Source organism: Hibiscus syriacus, unplaced genomic scaffold (assembly GCF_006381635.1).
Source record: "Hibiscus syriacus cultivar Baekdansim isolate YM2019G1 unplaced genomic scaffold, ASM638163v2 tig00110577_pilon, whole genome shotgun sequence".
NCBI classification, from domain to species: domain Eukaryota; kingdom Viridiplantae; phylum Streptophyta; class Magnoliopsida; order Malvales; family Malvaceae; genus Hibiscus; species Hibiscus syriacus.
This window is the reverse complement of record NW_024062788.1, coordinates 206,045-228,789: the sequence shown is the minus strand read 5'-3', so window position 1 is coordinate 228,789 and position 22,745 is coordinate 206,045. Positions and strand designations below refer to the sequence as shown.

At 33.6% G+C, this 22,745-nt stretch overlaps 1 protein-coding gene across 1 annotated transcript; it reads right to left on the bottom strand.

Annotated features, from left to right (window-relative positions):
• Positions 1-16,846: 16,846 nt before the first annotated feature.
• Positions 16,847-18,997, bottom strand: LOC120133187 (probable LRR receptor-like serine/threonine-protein kinase RKF3). The gene has a single exon (XM_039149833.1). The coding sequence runs from the start codon at positions 18,907-18,909 to the stop codon at positions 17,005-17,007; it is 1,905 nt and encodes a 634-aa protein (XP_039005764.1). The 5' UTR covers positions 18,910-18,997; the 3' UTR covers positions 16,847-17,004.
• Positions 18,998-22,745: the final 3,748 nt, after the last annotated feature.

The window sequence follows — 22,745 nt, the reverse complement described above, 5'->3', positions numbered from 1 at the left end:
ATGACATTATTAGTAGCTCATCAAGAAAGATTATTGTTTATCTCATGCTGAGGGCGATAAGCATCACCAGACATATTATTTTCCCCAACCATCAATTCATGTTCTCTAGAAGATTACATCATAGAGCCATGAACAAGTCACTACCTACACTCTGGTTATACCGTGATGCTGGCTCAAGTCTTGATACATCATTGCTACTTCTTCTATGCCGATCATTTTCTTTGTCGAGATTATATCCATTATGTCCTTCAGAAGATTGCTGAATTTGAAATTGAGAACTTATGGCATAGAATAAGACATTGGAACATATTCTACACTTGTATGCTGTACAGGATTCCAAAAGTTGAGATAACCAGTTTTACCATCAACTAAACCTTTCCATGGTTAGGGAAGAGTGGGATATGGCAGTGTGTATTTTGGAGCAGCAGTAGAGATAGTCACTGTAGCAGTCATTGCAAGAAAATGCACCAACAAAAATCTTCTATTTCATCCTGATGATGTTTATTTCTTCCAGAAAGGTTGTTACGTTGGATGCCACCGACAACAAGGTCGAATTCGACAAATCTACTCATCAATTGCTCCAACCGATCATCATTCAGTTCTTACACATCTGTTTTCAAAGATATACCAAGACAGTATAAGGCAACCTCTGCATCACTGATTCCATAGAAAAGAGATAGGACATTGATATCATTAGAGAACATGTCTCTAGCAGCTCCTCGTATATGGTTTTTAGGGAAACCTAGAAGCATTTCCACCTCATCAGGTTCAAGTGGAACAATTTTATTCCTTCCAACCCATACCAGATTCCATTTTCAGTACTCATCAAGAACATACTTCTGGACACTCGAAGGTGGCTTATCGTCATAAGCTTCAAGAGCCTTACAGATCATTTCTGTCAATTTGGCACTTCCTGTACATATTTGTAAACAGTTCAACTTTGTTCTTGGATCCCAGGAAGGCCATCATTTCTTTGTCAATGAAAAAATATCATGTATAGTGCGTGGAGAAAACAAAATAAGAGGAAATCTGTTCTCAATTGGCAGATTATGAATATATCCCCTTTTCAGTGTAGCAGCATGAAAATGCTTCGAATCTACAAATTCTGGCTCTACATCGAATAAGTACTGTGATATTCCAGTCCAGACATTAAACTGGAGCAAGTGCCACGTTCTCGTAGTAGAAATAAGAAGACCCAATAGCATCTTCTGGAAGTGTTCTTTGAGTTATCTGGTCTGATTTGGTATGAACCCCAAAATCAATCATTTGATTTGAAAGATGAATTTGCTCATAGTAGAAATAAAGAGACCCAATAGCATCTTCTGGAAGTGTTCTTTGAGTTATCTGATCTGATTCGGTAGGAACCCCAGAACCAATCATTGGAATTGAAAGATGAACTGCATGATCGTCTTCATTAAGAAGCTTCTTTTCAAGCTTCCTTTGCTTCTTCCTTTTCAAAAATCATAACCCAAGTTTCGCCTTTGCTTGTAATTGGGGTCATTGTATAATGAATTCCTACCTTCTACTGGAAGAAGTACGTCAGCAGCCTTAGCCATTTGATCAGCACATATAAAATCTGTCAACTCTGCAATTGATGAATCTGGACCACATCTCTCCATGGCTATTGAAGCCTCAGCCTCTGAGAATCCCATTTTTGTCAAGTATAACAGTTTACTCTCCTCATTAGAATCAGAATTCAGGATTTCCTCAATATCAGAAGAACTATCAATATCTGTGAAATCATCCTAAAATATTGCTTCATAATCAGATGAGTTGTTATCAGAATCAACATGTTGTATGAGTGCAGATTTTTCAAAAGCCTGTACCACTGTATATGTAGTCTTGTTGTTGCATCAGATTACTGTTCACATAAATTGGTTTCTCGCCCATAGAAAAGTATATTCCAGAAATAGCCTTCACTGAAAACAAGGTTCACTATGTCAGCCTGGAATAAATTACCAAGCAATTTATACTACTCTGTCTGACTAGACCCCTCCAGATACAGAAAATGGTCACCTCATTCAGAAGACACATATCTCAGACGTTTTTGTCAAAATGATTGAGTACTTCTTAAATTTGTGACAACATGAAGAGAATTTCTCCAGTTACTTGACAATACTACTGTTTAGTGACACCAGAATGAGAGTATTCAAGATAAACAAATTTGGGGCACGAATAAAGCTACAAGTACCTACAACAGTTCATTGTCAAAATTGGACCTCGTGGGGATCATGACATTTCAATCAAACAGACGTCGAGAGTAAACTAGAAATAGAAAATTGAGGCATCTCAAAAGCCCAATTCAGACAGATCTAGAATGACATCTTGAGGGCCCATTTAAACCAGAAATAGAATATTGGGGCATTCTTGGAGGCTCATCTCAACAAGAAGTAATGTTGAGCACACTTTTAACATCTGTATCAGCAAATGTTGGGGCATTTTAAAGGTTCCTTCAGACATATCCATGTGGGGTATTTTGAAGGCTCAGATTAACAAGAAGCAAATGTCGGGGCATGCTGAAAGCCCATTTCAATCAGAATTAAGATTGTTGATGCATTTTTGAACGTTCATATCAGCAATTCTGAGACATGCTGAAATCCCACATCATCATGTGTTAAAGATCATTGATTTTGAGCAAATATGTAATATCCGCATTACCGGGTTAGTGACCAAATTGTAAAGTTTCAGAATTTCGTGACTAAAGTAGGATAATTGAATAGTTCAATGACTTCTTGGAAATATGATGAAGGTTATTCAGTAATTATTAAAGGAAATAAAGGGTAAAATGGTCATTTGATCATTTTAAAAAAAAAGAAAAAAAAAGAAAAGGGAATTATATACACGTGGAGAGGGAGAGAATTCTCCAGAATTCTCTTCTCCTTCTTCTTCTTCACGTGGAAGCCAAGAGCAAAGGTAAGTTTGATTTAGCTTATGATTTCTTGAAAGTTTTAAGTTGGATTTGAGTCTTTGAGAGTTATATAAGCTTAAGGAAAGCTTATATAAGTTTAAAACACCAAAGAGATAGAATTAGAAAGGAATTTCTATTAAGGGTTTATAAATGAACTTTTGTTATAGAAAGGTTTTTGAAGTTCTAAAGTTGGATTTGACTTGTCATCAGCTTAATTAAGAAGTATTAAGTGTTAGAATTGGATTTAGAACATATAGAAAATTTGGTATGATTCTTGAATCTCATAAAGAAGATAGGATTTTGAGGTTAAAGATGATTTACATGGATAGAAGTTGGTTCAAGTTATAGTAGTTGAGTTTAATGTCAAAATAGGGGCTTAAAATAGAATAATTAAGGGAAGAGTTGATGATTTACGTGCTAAAATGTTAGTTATGGGCAATGTGCATCGATGCACATTCATTGTGCACCGATGCATCGATGATAAATACCAGAAATTGTTTAAGGTGCATCGATGCACATGCAGTGCATCGATGCATGAATTTAAATAGAAAACATCGAATATGATTTATGCATCGATGCATAAGTAGTGCATCGATGCATCCCCATTAAATACAAACATCGAATAGGATTTATGCATCGATGCATGGTGTAGTGCATCGATGCATACCTTCATTAAAAGATGAAATTGGCTTTTCTTTGAGACTAAGGAGTGATAGTTTCGAATATATCAATCAGTACACTGATAAGTATTAATGTATTATTATGTAGATATAGAATGAAAGCTTGTTCCGGAACAAACTAAGGATTAGGATTGATTCAAACAACGAGGCCCAGGTGAGTGCATACTAGTGATATGTAGTGTTTAATGGAAATAGGACTTGTGATGAGTCCATTTCCTAGAGTAATATGCATGAAGTCATGGACATGATTATGTGTAGTTATAATTATATGTGATTATCTATATTACATTGATTGTATGTATGCATGACTAAAGATAAGGATATGCTTTGTATATGTTATATGATGTATGTAAGACTTTAATATGTAATAATGGAAGAACATGAAATAAGTTATATGATAGAGTCATAATAAATGAAATGAATATGAGAGAATAAGATAATCAAGTATAAGTTATATGGTATGGTATAAGTAATTATACAAGAAATGTTAGGAGACTCTAAGATAATAGTATGAATTCGAGGGCATAAATAAGGATACATAAGTAATATAGGGAAGATTGATAAATTAAAGGAAACTATGGTTTATGTATTATAGTGAAGAGCTACAAAGTTTTATTAAAGAGTATTGAGGAAGTCATGAGAAATGGAACTAAATAAATAGATGGTTTATGTGAGTGGAAAAGGTAAATGATATAAAATAAATGGAAATTATTTATAAGATAGCATGAGACTAATTGAACATGTAATATAAACTTTATAAAGGAGTACTTGGGTAAAATCATTATATGATACAATTATAGAGTATTACTATTCAAATTATATTAAAATATGATATATGAGAATATGAGTAAGTTTATAGGATATTGATAGGACATATAAGAATATGTAAATGTATGCTGATATGAAAAAAGGGGATACAAAGAAATGGAGCATAAGGTAGATAATATTATATCAGCTATTATATATCTATATGATATATGTCATCAGATAATATGAAAGGACTCTGAAAATTGATATAAGCTACGTAAAACTGTTCTAGGTGTTTCTATATGTTATATGAAGTATATGATCTTATGTGAACAAGATATGATAAGTATGTTTACATGAATAAAGGTGATTGGGTGAGAAATGATAGAAATTATACAAGAACATGAGATATGTGACATGTGAATTATATGGAAATGATCTACGTGTAAGTGAACTATGTGACTATGTGATAATATGAAAAGAAGCTATGTAATACGTGATATGTGAAAGTGAATTACATGTTTATGTGAATATTTGAAATGAAATAAATGATAATGCCCATGTTATGTGTCATGAGAGCTAGGGGTATAGTTGGCATGCCAAGAGTTGAGGGTTTCATAGGTCCTTCGGGACAACTCATAGGTCCTTCGGGACAAATTCACAGGTCCTTCGGGACAAATTTCATATGCCACTCAGTGGGACTAATACGAGCTGTGGTGACAGCATTAGTGCACAACCTCTATAGACTCACATATCGATAGTTCTCACATATGTACATGGGCTAATCCAGAGATATGAACAAATATATGTTAGTGGTATGATAAATTGTTAAGGATGAATTATGTGTATGTATGTATCTACTGTAGTTAATCTGATATGATTTTATATGATACGAAGAATGCATGGAATTGGTATACCATGATAGAACATAACATGCATGTATTGATATATGTTATAAAGTGCATTATAAGTTGTTATGCCTCACTAAGTCTTCGACTTAGCGTGTGATTGTTTCACACGTAGGTTTCGGGAAGAGTAAAGAGTAATGCGGAGCAAGACATGTCAATTATCCTTACCAAATGTCAGATCAGAAAATATATGTACTGGTTATAGAGTGTAGTTGGCATGTAATCTAAGGATATAAATTGTATGAACTCTGATATATTTTGTAAACGTTTTGAATAAGTTAAATGTTATCAAAGTTTTTTTTAATTACTCACTATTTTATACAAGTAAATGTTTTGAAAAGTCAATGTGACACCTCGGACTCGAATCCAGGTCGGGTACGGGTTGGGGGTGTTACATTTAATGGTATCAGAGCCAAGGTTTAGCCGATTCTAGGCTAAAAACGAAGTCAAAAGTACTTTAAAAAGTATACATGCCAACACTAAGTGGAAAATTTTCTGATCTGATAGGGTAAGGAGTCTGCTGTCTTGTAAATAAAGTTAAATTGTTATGTTATATAAGATAAGTGAATACTGAGAATGATTTATGAAATTTATATATATGTTTATATGATATGATGGATGACATGTGAACATATACAATTGACATATGTTATACAATATGAATTGGATGAGCATATGCACACGTGATATTTGATAGAAGAAATGATATGAGCACATGAAAATATGAGAGTTTCCAAAGTGAAATACAAGACGATAGACCTGAAGGTAATAGCATTCACCTGCTCTGGCCAGGCAGGTAGAAGAGCGAAAACCTCAGGGAATGTCTGTATAAGATTAGAGAATGATTCATGATGTTGAATGATATTCCGATGTGTTTTTAATTGTATACTTTGTTAACTCATAGAATGAATGTATCGAAATAGTTAAAAGAGTTATGAACACCCGATCTCAAGGGTGAATTTGAGGAAGGCTCTGTTGTTACAGACCTTTGGATATGATATGAAGATAATGCTAGAAGATGTTCATTTCTCCATAGTGGAGAAATTAAATTGAGAAGTTTGTTAATATGTGGATAAGAGGGAATATGGTGAACGATTGTCACCATAAGGATGTTAAAAGATCAAGTGACGCGGTTATTATTTGTAAAAGAGTTTGTATTCTAGATGGAAAGAGTTAGCATTAGCTAACCAGAGTATGTGATAAAAAAATGTACTGGAATTATAAGATTATAAGATATTGTCAGGATATGATAACCAGATCTGCAATGGATCTGGATATAGTTGCATATTTGGATCATAGTAATGTGGTATAGTAAAGGAAAAGGAAGTAAGAATTTGTATATTTAAGTAAAGCTGAGGATGGATAAGAAGAGTTTGAGAATGTGTATATCGATGATCAGATTATAGGACACAGGAAGTCAGAATGTTGAGTTTGAGCAAAAGAAATTTCAGGATGTATGAGAATATATGTGAAATTGATAAGTTGAGTAAGCGAATGTTGAGATAATTTAGATTGGAAAGGATGTATAGGATTGGTATAATAGGGCTTGTGCCCTAGATTGAACGAAAGTTATTATCTAGCTGTCAGAGTAAAGGTGCTAGAGTTATAAGATTGGAGGAAAAATAAAGTGGAATTAATTGATTATGATGTGAATTTGAATATAGTTGTATATTCTGAGCAGATAGCTATGATGTAGAAACTGAGATAAGTATTTGCATGGAACCTTCAGGAAGAAAAATACAAGTATAAGAAATGATAAAGAATGAAGTTATGTATAAGAAATGGGTTATTAGAGTAATGAGGATGCAATGAAGATTGGTACATAAAGATGAGTATAAGTGATAAGACAAGAGTATGTGAACATGAAATGAAAGATATGATTTGTGTATAAGGAATAAATAAAGGAAGAATGGAATAAAGAAATGAAAAGGGATTGAGTTAAAGGATCAAATACGATGAAAGTTATATGGAATGTAGATTATAATTTTGATATATAAGTAAGAAAAGTATGTAAGGTTATATGAAGAGATTATGTGTATCGTAATACAGACAATGATGAAAGAATGAATAAAAGTTTAGATTGTGGTGAATTAATCAATTGATTGATTTTTGATTTTGAGTGATAATAATTGATGTTACTGTCTACAGGATAAGTAACATTATATGAATGAAATTAGAGTTATGAATTTGAAACAAAGGGATAGTATTGTGTATAAGAAAGAGTGTGGTGATGATAAGGATTTGTACTTTAGAATGAAAGAGTTAGCGTTGACTAACAAGATTTTGTGATAAAATTGTATTGGATATAGTGATATATTTTGATTACGTAAATGTGATATAATGAATGAAGTGAGGATTCGTATGGAAGTGTAAATGATAAGTTCGATATAGAAACACGAAAAGTGTGCAAGGTGATGTGAATTATTGTTTGACTCCTTAAAGTATATGTTTAATCACATTGAAGAAGATTTAAAGTTGTGTTTTGGTCAAATGATGACGAAATACAAGTTTGGTATGGTTATAAGGTAATTAAAGAGTTATGAAGAAATAGATGGATTTATGATATAGAGTGATGAGATGGATGTACTGTCAACGTGATGAGTGACATTATATGGAATTTTAGAATATATAAAGGAAAAAGGCAACTGAAGAAATAAAGGAATGAGAAATTAAGTGAAAGAGGTAGTATGAGAACATTAGAAGATATGTTCTTATTGATATGTTCAGTGAAAATTCGAGGACGAATTTTTTAAAAAAAAGGAGGGGAGATTTGTAACATCCGCATTACCGGGTTAGTGACCAAATTGTAAAGTTTCAGAATTTGGTGACTAAAGTAGGATAATTGAATAGTTCAATGACTTCTTGGAAATATGATGAAGGTTATTCAGTAATTATTAAAGGAAATAAAGGGTAAAATGGTCATTTGATCATTTAAAAAAAAAAAAAAAAAAAGAAAAGGGAATTATATACACGTGGAGAGGGAGAGAATTCTCCAGAATTCTCTTCTCCTTCTTCTTCTTCACGTGGAAGCCAAGAGCAAAGGTAAGTTTGATTTAGCTTATGATTTCTTGAAAGTTTTAAGTTGGATTTGAGTCTTTGAGAGTTATATAAGCTTAAGGAAAGCTTATATAAGTTTAAAACACCAAAGAGATAGAATTAGAAAGGAATTTCTATTAAGGGTTTATAAATGAACTTTTGTTATAGAAAGGTTTTTGAAGTTCTAAAGTTGGATTTGACTTGTCATCAGCTTAATTAAGAAGTATTAAGTGTTAGAATTGGATTTAGAACATATAGAAAATTTGGTATGATTCTTGAATCTCATAAAGAAGATAGGATTTTGAGGTTAAAGATGATTTACATGGATAGAAGTTGGTTCAAGTTATAGTAGTTGAGTTTAATGTCAAAATAGGGGCTTAAAATAGAAGAATTAAGGGAAGAGTTGATGATTTACGTGCTAAAATGTCAGTTCTGGGCAATGTGCATCGATGCACATTCATTGTGCACCGATGCATCGATGATAAATACCAGAAATTGTTTAAGGTGCATCGATGCACATGCAGTGCATCAATGCATGAATTTAAATAGAAAACATCGAATATGATTTATGCATCGATGCATAAGTAGTGTATCGATGCATCCCCATTAAATACAAACATCGAATAGGATTTATGCATCGATGCATGGTGTAGTGCATCGATGCATACCTTCATTAAAAGATGAAATTGGCTTTTCTTTGAGACTAAGGAGTGATAGTTTCGAATATATCAATCAGTACACTGATAAGTATTAATGTATTATTATGTAGATATAGAATGAAAGCTTGTTCCGGAACAAACTAAGGATTAGGATTGATTCAAACAACGAGGCCCGGTGAGTGCATACTAGTGATATGTAGTGTTTAATGGAAATAGGACTTGTGATGAGTCCATTTCCTAGAGTAATATGCATGAAGTCATGGACATGATTATGTGTAGTTATAATTATATGTGATTATCTGTATTACATTGATTGTATGTATGCATGACTAAAGATAAAGATATGCTTTGTATATGTTATATGATGTATGTAAGACTTTAATATGTAATAATGGAAGAACATGAAATAAGTTATATGATAGAGTCATAATAAATGAAATGAATATGAGAGAATAAGATAATCAAGTATAAGTTATATTATATGGTATAAGTAATTATACGAGAAATGTTAGGAGACTCTAAGAGAATAGTATGAATTCGAGGGCATAAATAAGGATACATAAGTAATATAGGGAAGATTGATAAATTAAAGGAAACTATGGTTTATGTATTATAGTGAAGAGCTACAAGTTTTATTAAAGAGTATTGAGGAAGTCATGAGAAATGGAACTAAATAAATAGATGGTTTATGTGAGTGGAAAAGGTAAATGATATAAAATAAATGGAAATTGTTTATAAGATAGCATGAGACTAATTGAACATGTAATATAAACCTTATAAAGGAGTACTTGGGTAAAATCATTATATGAGATAATTATAGAGTATTACTATTCAAATTATATTAAAATATGATATATGAGAATATGAGTAAGTTTATAGGATATTGATAGGACATATAAGAATATGTAAATGTATGCTGATATGAAAAAAGGGGATACAAAGAAATGGAGCATAAGGTAGATAATATTATATCAGCTATTATATATCTATATGATATATGTCATCAGATAATATGAAAGGACTCTGAAAATTGATATAAGCTACGTAAAACTGTTCTAGGTGTTTCTATATGTTATATGAAGTATATGATCTTATGTGAACAAGATATGATAAGTATGTTTACATGAATAAAGGTGATTGGGTGAGAAATGATAGAAATTATACAAGAACATGAGATATGTGACATGTGAATTATATGGAAATGATCTACGTGTAAGTGAACTATGTGACTATGTGATAATATGAAAAGAAGCTATGTAATACGTGATATGTGAAAGTGAATTACATGTTTATGTGAATATTTGAAATGAAATAAATGATAATGCCCATGTTATGTGTCATGAGAGCTAGGGGTATAGTTGGCATGCCAAGAGTCGAGGGTTTCATAGGTCCTTCGGGACAACTCATAGGTCCTTCGGGACAAATTCACAGGTCCTTCGGGACAAATTTCATATGCCACTCAGTGGGACTTATACGAGCTGTGGTGACAGCATTAGTGCACAACCTCTATAGACTCACATATCGATAGTTCTCACATATGTACATGGGCTAATCCAGAGATATGAACAAATATATGTTAGTGGTATGATAAATTGTTAAGGATGAATTATGTGTATGTATGTATCTACTGTAGTTAATCTGATATGATTTTATATGATACGAAGAATGCATGGAATTGGTATACCATGATAGAACATAACATGCATGTATTGATATATGTTATAAAGTGCATTATAAGTTGTTATGCCACACTAAGTCTTCGACTTAGCGTGTGATTGTTTCACACGTAGGTTTCGGGAAGAGTAAAGAGTAATGCGGAGCAAGACATGTCAGTTATCCTTACCAAATGTCAGATCAGAAAATATATGTACTGGTTATAGAGTGTAGTTGGCATGTAATCTAAGGATATAAATTGTATGAACTCTGATATATTTTGTAAACGTTTTGAATAAGTTAAATGTTATCAAAGTTTTTTTTAATTACTCACTATTTTATACAAGTAAATGTTTTGAAAAGTCAATGTGACACCTCGGCAAGATATGAAGAATAAAAAGGGTAAAACAGTGACAGTCGAGCTATCTATACATAATTGTTTCGTTCATCAGCAAGTTGCATTAGGGTCCTATTGTTGAACAAATATTTACTCAGCAAGTATGGTTTCAAATACCCAATCTTCTTAACCATGTGTCACATGACAACATGTTCTTTAAATTTGGTCCCCATGCAAACCGTTCGATCCAGGGTTCAGTTCCTCAAGATCTAGACTTTGAATTTTGCATTCTGTGTGTCGGTGATGATTGGAAATATTTCTTTGAGATTCCTGGCAGTTAGTTTCAACCATAATGTTGAGATTATGAAGCTGTTTTTCACATCAGTTTTTTCTTACTTGATGACATTGAAAAGGGAGACTCGACTCTCACTTATATTATTGTTATTCCCGTTGTTATTGGGATCATCATTGCTAGCCAGGGTGAACTAAGTTTTCATCTATTTTGGTTTTATCATGGGTGTTTCATCCCCAGCGGCAAGAATTCCATGAACCTCTTTCTGGACATGGCCCCTATAACTGATGTGTTTCTAATTACTACAACGCTCATTACAGAAGAAAACGTGATCAATATCACACTTACCCTTGCCTGAGACAATATCAAGATCAATTGGTATCTCTTATTCAATTCATCACTAGCATATCTTGAGAATTTGATCAACTTTTTGGTCACACCAGCATCTCATTTGTATTCCTATTGATTTTTGTTCTCAAGTGGTCTTGTGACGTTATACGAAAGTTCTGAGCGCTACGAAAGAGCCTCCCTGACCAGAAATCCGGGCAGAAGCCACAAGAAATGAAGAATGTGTTTTCAAATGTTTTACATCTCGACAGAAACCACAGGAAAAGATGAATGTATTGTCAAATGTTTTACGAACTAGTGATTATGGTGCTGAACCAATGTTGCAATCATATGGTTTCCATTTATTGATCCAAGATGAAGTTTGTCTTCTTCAACCCCAAGATTAGAAGTGAGATATGATGAAGATTTCTTTCCACAGAAAGAGAGCTGAAATTTTGAAAACAAGAAACTAGTGGAGCCAACTAAGGTTGAATGACAGGTTGTTGTTAAGCATCTCGACATGATATGGTCCAAGTTGCCTTATTCGAGATCTAATTATATGTGGAGACATGAAAGGAATTAGGATAAATCTTCCTTATGATCTGTTTCAAGAGTCAAATCAGAACAGACTCTACTCTCCTAATTAATCCCCGTTGAGTCAGACATATCTACATCTACACTATTCAAAGATGATAGATTCTCTTTTTAAAGATGATAAATTTTCTTTTCAAAGATGAAAGCTTTATTGGATTTCTACACAAGTCCAAGCAAATAAAGTTGGTTTTATCAAAGATAGAATGGTGCATCAAGATCATAGTTTGGACTACGACAAGAGTTCCATAAATGAAACATTTCCTCTGAGACTTTAATAAAGCAAAGAAGACACAAAGATACAGATTGATCAGATGATTCTACAGAAATGAAAGCTTGATAGCATAAGTTGCTACATTCCAGAGGTAACCTTGGAAATAAATAATGAAGTGAAGGAAGACCAAGTTCACCACTTTGAAGTCAAATGAAGATTGCATCAACATTCATGCAATCATAAGAACATCATTTGCACAATAGATAATGCATTACATTGATACATCTGAGTGCATTCAAACATGAAGTTTTACAGATCTTCGTAAGAACAAGAAGATTCATGATGAAAATACCTTACAAGAAGAAGGTAGAATTCAAAACCACAAATACAGGAATCACGCAAACATCTGAAGAATATATGGACGTAATCCACAAGAATGAGCATTATCTTGAGATTGGGTCATGTTACCCAATCAACATGATATTTTGAACAATAATGAGAAAACGATTTCCATAGTTTCTCATTTTATCTTTTCGAAAATGAAATTGTTGAAAAGTAAGAAAACGATTTTCTTAGTTTTTTATTTAGTAAACTATTTCCAACAGCATTATCTTGAGATTGGGGCATGTTACCCAATTAACATGTTATTTTGAAAAATAATGAGAAAACGATTTTCATAGTTTCTCATTCAATCTTTTCTGAAAATGAAATTGTTGAATAGTAAGAAAACGATTTCCATAGTTTCTTACTTAGTAAACTATTTCCCATATTTATAAGTCCTGCAGTGCATGATGTTTCCAAAAAGCCTTCGGGAGCTTTTTGATGTTTTCAAAGCCTTAGGGTCATCTGTAAGTCCTACAGTGCATGATGTTTCCAAAAAGCTTTCGGGAGCTTTTTAATGTTTTCAAAGCCTTAGGGTCATCTGTAAGTCCTACAGTGCATGATATTTCCAAAAAGCCTTCGGGGGCTTTTTGATGTTTTCAAAATCTTCGGGTCATCAGCATTACCAGGTAGAGTTCATAATGAGAAGAACTCATATGAAGAAGGAAGAAGAAGTTCATAATGAGAAGAGATTGTTCAACCTTTTGCTCAAATCCATCACTTGATGGACCAACATTTCCAGAGAAAGTTCATAATGAGAAGAACTTATCTGAAGAAGAAGAAGAAGTTCATAATGAGAAGAGCTTGTTCAACCTTTTGCTCGACTCTATCGCAGAAAGAGATAGATCAGCATCAATATTTCCAGAAGGAGTTCATAATGAGAAGAACTCATCTGAAGAAGGAAGAATAAGTTCATAATGAGAAGAAATTGTTCAACTTTTTGCTCGAATTCATCATTCGATGGATCAGCATTGCCAGGTAGAGTTCATAATGAGAAGAACTCATCTGAAGAAGGAAAAATAAGTTCATAATGAGAAGAATTTATTCAACTTTTTGCTCAAATTCATCATTCGATGGATCAACATTACCAGGTAGAGTTCATAATGAGAAGAACTCATCTGAAGAAGGAAAAAGAAGTTCATAATGAGAAGAACTTGTTCAACCTTTTGCTCGAATTCATCACTCGATGGATCAACATTTTTAGAAAAAGTTCATAATGAGAAGAGCTTGTTCAATCTTTTGCATGACTCTATCACAGAAGGAGATAGATCAGCATCAATTTTTCCAGAGAAAGTTCATAATGAGAAGAACTCATCTGAAGAAGGAAGAAGAAGTTCATAATGAGAAGAGCTTGTTCAACCTTTTGTTTGACTTTATCACAGAAGGAGATAGATCAACATCAACATTTCCAGAAGTGTTCATAATGAGAAGAACTCATCAGAAGAAGGAGAAGAAATTCATAATGAGAAGAATTTGTTCAACCTTGCCTTAATTTATCACATATAAAGTTGAATCAATGACACCTCCTTCAAGGATCAGCATTTCCAGAAGAACTTCATAATGAGAAAAACTCATCTGACGAAGAAGAAGTTCATAATTAGAAGAACTTGTTCAAACTTTTTGCTAGATTACATCACAGAAGGAGATGAATTGTCATCCCCAGTGGAAGAGTTCATAATGAGAAAAACTCATCTGAAGAAGGAAGAAGAAATTCATAATGAGAAGAACTCATCTAAAGAAGAAGAATAAGTTCATAATGAGAAGAACTCATCTTGAGAGGAAGAAGAAGTTCATAATGAGAAGTACTTGTTCGGCCTTATCTTAATTCATCACATATGAAGTTGAATCAACACTTCTTTTAAGGATCAGCATTTCCAGAAGAAGTTCATAATGAGAAGAACTCATCTGAAGAAGAAGAAGAAGTGCATAATGGGAAGAACTTATTCAACCTTTTGTTCGACTCGTCATAGAGAGAAATATATCAACATCAACATTGTTTAACCTTTTGTCAAATCCATCACAGAAGGAGGTGGATCGTCATTCCCAGTAGAAGAGTTCATAATACGAAGAACTTATAGCTCAAAAGTTTGGACAATTCAAGCTAAAAATGGTGCTTTTTGTCTTTGCTCCATTCCTGTTCCACAGCAATGAGCAAAGAGGGGCAGCTGTAATCACCATTTTTACCTTCCCTATCAAGCAACCAACGACAGCTGCCTCTCCACGTTGCAGTTACAAACAGCCTCCAGCAAGCTGGGATAGCAGCCCCTCCACGTCCCAGTTCCAGTGGCTTCCATCACCTCCTTTGGCCAGTGACTCACCGGGTTATCCTCCTTTAACCGGTCCAAAGGGTGTACGAAAAAGCCTATAAAAACCCCCATCAATGAAGCAAAGGGGAGGGGGCAGAGCAATCAAACAAAAAAAATAATAAAATAGAGTGAAGATACCGAGCAACTTACCTTCGTCGGAGCATCCAAATCACCGAAAAACCACCAAAAAACCGAAGGTAAAAACTCAGATCTACGGAATTTATGGGGTTTTTAGAACAAGAGGAAGCCGGAATCGGATTTAGAAATAAAAGAGGATTTTTTTTGGTAATTTTGTAAAATTTCGGCCACCGTGGACGGTGGCAGGCGACGGTGACCGGCCGGTCACCGGTATTCCTCCGGTGAGGGAGCTCTAGAGAGAAGCAAATGGAGAGAAATGATAATTTAGGCCTATTTTGGCCTATTTATACCCTTACCAGAACGACGTAGTTTTGGTGAGGGCCTCTGTGTAATTTCCCGGATGGGAACACCATACGAATTATCCTCCTGATTTTATAGACTTGTATTTTAGTCACTAAATTAAGTTTTAGAGCATTTTAATTTTGTTCCTGAATTTTATTTTATTATATTTTAGTCATTTCCAGTAATTATGTAATTTAGGGTAAATAATATATTTAGCCCCTGTAACTTTATTAATTTTTAATTCAATCCCGAATGATTAATATAAGATAAATCATACTGTTAATACTTAGTTTTTATAATATTTTAAATTAGAGCTTTTAATTTTAATATGTTATAATTTAGTCCTTAATTTTAATACTTTCATTTATTTTACAAGTTTTATTATCGTTTATATTTTAATAATATAATATAATTTTATTTTTATTTATTTTAGTCGTTATTTATTTATTTTTATATGTTTATATATTTAATTATTATTGATTATTATTATGTATCATATAAATATATATAATAAATAATATTTATTTACTTATTTTTATATTTTATATATATTAAATAAAAATCCTATTTAAAATTTTAATTTTATATAAATTACTTTTAAGAAAAATAATCATATTTTAATATTTATTTTTTAATATTAAGAAATGGACTGTCTTAAAGCACCTAGAAGTCCTTTTCTGATATTCTTAAATAAATAAATATCATATTTTTATAAATTATATATATATTAATTTATTTTAATTTATTTTAGAAAGATGTTATTTTAATATTTATTTATTTTTAAGAAAAGATATGTCTTAAGGCACCTAGAAGTCATTTTCTGATATTTTTAAATAAATATATATTTTATTTATAAATATATATAAATTAATAGATTTTCTTAAAATTATAGTAATAAATTTGAGATAACAGAATTATAAATTAAATATATTTGAATTCTTAAATTCTATTATTAGAGACAATTTATAATTAAAAAGTACCAATTTTGGGCGTTGTAAGGGTGCTAATCCTTCCCTAAACGTAACCGACCACGAATCCCTTTTTATTATTAAAAAGAACAAATTTTTGGTTAAAACGCAGACTAGTTTATATTTTAAATGATGTTTTCTTAAAAACTCTTTTAAAAGATGATTTTTTAGGTATTCGACCTATCTGACCCAAAAGGCCGATGGCGACTCCCAAAATATTTTTTAAAATCAAAATCATTAATTTATTCATATTATTTTTTCCGCCAAGTAAAATTTCGTGTCCGGACGAAAACCGGTTACGACAATATAGGTTGGCAAAAACACGTTACACATAAGAATTTTCAAGAAACACAGTATCATTTGATTGATGTTCTAAAGAAAGTTGCTATACTGTACACCATTAAAGACTAGTAAATGTGACTATTTATATATGTTCTATATCATTTGAGTTCAAATGAATCTAGCTTGAGTGTAAATCTATGGTATTTTTACAACATCAGATGCAATTATGAACTTTTGAATCGCCATTGGAGAGATAAATGACCTTGTTATGTTAGGTTGTGCTGATCAAAAAATTCTATTCAAAAAAGCCTGAACTTGTCCCTTCCTCCTTGCTGCTAGAATGAGGAGTACTTTCGTAAGTAAACGTTCGATAGCCAGCACAACTGGAGAGCTGACTAGAGCCATTACTGCTTACGGATCTCTCGATGTCACTTATATGAGCTACCAGAGGAATTGGCCGCTCAGGGATCGAGGGAACTGAAATGTCTGTTTCCAGTATTTTCACTACCTGATCCATGGTTGGTCGACATAGTAACTCTGGATGAGAGCAAAGAACCGCTATCAGAACATACTTCTCTAGAATTTCAGGTGGCCCCAGCTCTGGCATGCCATCTTCGATGACATCTAAAGCTCGCCCATTCCTTACCAACGACCATGCCCAATCAGCCAGTAGAGAAGGTTGATTCTCTTCACTCATAGTGAGGGCCTTCTTTCCACTCAGCATCTCAAGAAGTACTACTACACCAAAGCTATACACATCGCTCCTCTCGGTCAATTGTCCATACAATGCATACTCAGGGGCAACATATCCCATCGTTCCAGCTACCCTAGTGCTCAGGTGTGTCATCCCCTCTGGCGTAAACTTTGCAAGTCCAAAATCTGCTACCTTGGCCTCAAGCTTCTCATCCAGAAGTATATTACTCGCTTTGATATCCCTATGAATGATTGCCGGTTGTGCCCCATAATGCAAATAAGCCAGTCCCCTAGCTGTCCCTAGGGCAATCTTTTGCCGAACAGGCCAACTAAGTCTCCTTTCTGTGGAACCAAAGAGATGATCATACAAACTACCATTCTTCATCAAATCACAAACAATGATCCTCTGATGACCCTCTAACGGGGTCGTGGGCGTAGCCGTACAATATCCCCTCAAAGCGACGAGATTCACATGCCTAACACTAGCAATAACCTCAACTTCATGAGTGAAATTGGCATCACCAGCAGCAGAACAATTCTTGAACCTTTTGAAAGCAACCTCAGAGCCATCGGGCAAGTAACCCTTGTACACATTCCCATAGCCTCCTTTCCCAACAATGTTATCTCTAGAGAAGTTCCCAGTAGCTTCCTTAATGTCATCAAATGTAAACTTAATCAAGTGAGTACTTTCACTAAATGAACCCAACCCAGAACCACTTAAACTACCCATCTCGAGGCTCCTGATTCTATCCCTTCCTTTCTTCCTCTTTGAATCCTGATATTTTCTATAAACAAACCAAGACCCACCAATCAAAACAGCTAAACCAACACCAACACCGATTAAAACACCCAAAATCACACCACTTTTGCTGCTCTTACTTTTAATATTACCATTATCCCTGATTTGAATTGAAAATATACAAGAAGCCGTACCTTCATCAGTTGGTCCCAAGTAATTATCAAAGGCGGCTGCATAAATAGACGGGTAGGCCGCACAGCCGGACACGTTGGCTGTCGAATTCTCCTGCGTAAAGTACAAAGTTTGCAAATTGGTCAAGCTTGTAGTACAAGAAGCACAACCGGGACCCTGCAAGGACTGGTTACAACTGTAAACGATGTCGTTTAAGGTAGCATTCGGGATAAAAGCTTCAAAATCAGCCCTTGTGGTCAAGTTCATGCAACCTTGGGAAATCCAATCGGTTTGGAACCCACACGAGGAACGGATGTTGAAGTTCGGGACCAGAGATTGATAAGACTGCCAGCACGACTCGGAGGAATTCAAGGGTGGAAAGAAGACTCCGGTGCGTCTAAGGTAGTCGGAGAGGAGGAGACGGAGGCCCTGGCGGAGGGAGTGGCACTCCGGGCGGGGACGGCTGGGGTCAGAGAAGAGCGGGCGGAGGATGGTGAAGTTTAAGGGACATGATGATGAAACATCGACGCTTTGAGCAAGGAATGACGGGAAGAAAGTTAAGGCGATGAAGATGAAGAGAAAATGGCGAAAGGACATTTGGTAGCCGAGAAGAGGGTGTCATTCATCGGAGGCAGAGGACCATGCAAAAGATGGGAAGGAAGAAGACGAGTGGGAGTTGTTGAGAAATTTATGATTTTAGCTTTTATTAACTGTTGGGTGCGGACTTTTGGCTTTAGTTTGGGTTTAACTCTGATTTTAGTCCCTCTATTATTACCATGAACTCTCCATTATAATTAGATTTTTGTATTTATAATATTATTAATAGATAATATACTTATTTTCTTGATGTTTACTTATTCTGAACCAAGCCTGTGTGTTTATTGACCAAACGTGGTTGCCTTGTATAAGAAATGAATATGTCATAAAATTTCAATGTTTTATTACAAGAAATCGACGTCATTACTTTTCAATGCTATAAGGTCAAAGATGAAGTTGGACTCACAGGTTGAAGATATACTCTGAAGTCATCGGATTTATGTTTAAAGTATATTAATAGTTTAGATAACGACTATTTTAATGATAACGTAGTAAAAAAACATTATAAAAGTAAATTCGTCCGTTTATGATAAACCGAGGATTAAAATTCATAATAAATAAGGACTAAAACAAGAATTAGACATTTCAGTTCTAGCTGAGAGAGGCGGCCAAAATAAACGAGTTGGCAAGTTCCATTTCTTGACTAATAAAGTAGTTGTCTGCTCAATTTGAGTTTCACAGTCGTTCATTGTTTCTTCGATTTTCAAATTCCCGTTATTCATTTTCTATTTTAACAAATCGACCGCTTTCTCCATGTTACGTCATTTTTATTGTAATAAATATTAAAATACAATAAATTATATCAAATATACTAAAGTTTTATCTCCATTCGGTCATATTTTAATATAATTATATATATTTAAAAATAGATAAATATAGTTAATTTGTTTACTCTAATTTTTAAATTTGCTATGATCATTCATCTTTCCTTTTTAGAATTCGTCTTTTACTTCCCTCCATACATGACTAAGATTATATTTAGTATTTATCAAAAAATTAAATTTATTTTATATTGAACAAAAATAATTATTCTTATATATCCAAACATAAAACGATGTTATATGATAACAATTATAATAATTTATAAAGAATTCAATACGTATAACTATATAAAACTAAATCCATATATGGCATCGCACGCTTACCAAAATTATATGTAATTTTGATATATCTTAGGCATTTTTCTAAATTAAGAACGTTTTGAATCTATTAAATTTAATCTTAAGATTTTAAAGTATAAAATTATATATCATAAATTCTAAATTTAAACCTCCAAACTAAATACTAAAATCTAAACTTATAAATTCTAAAAGAAATAAACTTATGTAAATTAAAGTTTATAGATCTAAACTTTAATGATGTTAATTGCCCTATCTGTAATGAAGCTCCCGAAACTAGAAAATATCTATTTTTTATTGCTCATTAGCTTCTTGTGTTTGGTACCTTATTCTGCTTCTTACTAGACTGGTTAAGACTTCGTTGTCTTGGGAAGACATGACTACTTAAGCTTGCCACTCATGGAGAGGTAAATCCCTTCTTTCCACCATCTTAAAGCTTTCGTGGTGTGCTTTTATCTATACTATGTGGGAGGAACAAAACAAGAGAATTTTTCAAGGTTGCTCAAGATCTCCCGAAGAACTCCTTAAAGCTATCAAGGAGATAATAGGGATTCAACTTAGAGGAAGGTATATTAACCGATTAAATAGTGTAAATGTTAATCTTTGTAATACGTGGGGTATAGTTTAACCGATCATTCTTTTGTATGTTGGTTGTATATATATAGCGTTGTAATTGGTTGTTTGGTTATTTTGAGTTGTAATTGACTTTGGTTCCTTGGATAATAAAAGCAATTTATCCACACAAAATTATAGATCATATAATTTTTGTAAGAAAAAAATAACATCAGTGACCGAAAATTCTTTATAATATACGATTTTGACCAACTTTTTTTTGATTTGCCAAAATGACCAACAAAATCACAATGCGATCTCTAAATCGCAATGCAATCTCCAAATCGCAACGCGATCTCCAGTATCGCAAATCAGTTTACAGATTCGCAACGCAATTTTGACTATCGCAATGCGAATATATAAATCGCAACGCGATTCTGACTATTGCAACGCGATAATACATAATCACAACGTGATTCTGACTATCGCAGCGCAATAATACATAATCGCAACTCGATTCTGACTATCGCAACGCTGAATTTCAAATTCGCAACAGGTTTTAGTTTCGCAACACAAATGTTTTGGGTATATAACTACGCAGCATCTGGAACTCATAACCTAAATCCCTAAATCGCAACTCATTCCATCTCCATCTATCACTCTCTCCGGCGACATCTGTTCCTCTATCCAACGACATCCTTCCCCATCCGGCAGCAAGTTTTAGTTTTGCAGCTCATTTGTTTAGTAAATTAATTTACAATAATGAAATCATCTAATGTTGATCATGTTTGGATATATTTGTATTTTGGAGGGTCATGGGAGAATGTTCATGGTGTTTTACAATATATGCCTTTACCCATGAATCTTCAACTAAAATTGTCATTAAAAAGTTAACTTATGAAACTCTAATGTTACGTGTTGCAAATAAATTTAATTTAGAGCCCTTAAGTGGATTTAGGCTATCTTATCAGAGAAAATGTAAAGTTTATTTGTTAACCGACAATGAAGATGTTGAACGATTCATTGCTTACATTAGTGTTTCGTAAGATGATGTTACATTGTATGTTGTTGAACCTAGAAGTAGTGAAGTTGGGTCAGTAGCGGGTAGTAATCAACTAAGTTTTTCAACCCCAGTTTATTGTGCTCAAAATTTAATGGTTCCACCACAATTTCATCACCAAGCAAATTTTGTTTCACCACATTTCCAATACCAAACACAATCTCAAAACCCACAACCTTTCCCTAATCCAAATCCCAATCAACTTTCAGCACTAAATTCTGGTTTTCGTATTGACCAGTTAGACGATGATGAGCCAACTAAAAAAATTGTGAGTACTAGTCAGTATTCGAAATTTGATCTTGGTCAATACCCGGACTTTGATCTTGGTCAATACTCGGATTTTGATGATGTTTTAGAAGAAGAAACAGACCCTACGTGTAATGATTTTGATATTGGTCAATACCCGAATTTTAATGATGAAACAACCGCTGCCGAGGAAGATGTTGTTGATGATAATGAGGAGGAAGTTACGACTGTGAATGAACATGTTGAACATCCATTCTGTAATTCATATAACCCTGAAGAAGAAAAAGAAGAAGAAGAAATCCCCGAAGAAAATGCCACAGGAGTATAACTGGAATATGCCAGAATTACTTCAGATACCGGAAGAAGAGTTGGTAAAGATAGTAGTTGATTGTTACACAAAAATTATTCGTATCAAGAAAGATGATTATTTTGATACAAAGGAATACTTGAAGATAGCTTTGTATATGAAATGTGTGGAAGATGGCTATCAACTAAAAGTTAACAAATCAAGCAAAGATCGTTTCGAAACAAGGTATATGATTGACAAAAACTGTACGTGGCGTATAATTACAAAGAGGATAAAAGATTGCGAAACGTTTCAAGTTAGGACTTTTATTGATAAACATACATGTTCAAGAACCCAAGTTTTTCCTCACCATAGACAGTCAAACAAAAAGGTGTTGGGTGGTTTTCTGGCTGAGTTAATGTTTTTGAATGGCAGGGTATATCAGGGACATGAAATTATGACTGACATGAATGCTCAGTTCAATATTAGTATCTCATATTCTCAAGCTTGGAGAGCCAAATGTTATGCCTTGGAATTGTTGAGGGAGTCGCCAGAAGCATCGTTTGCCCAACTG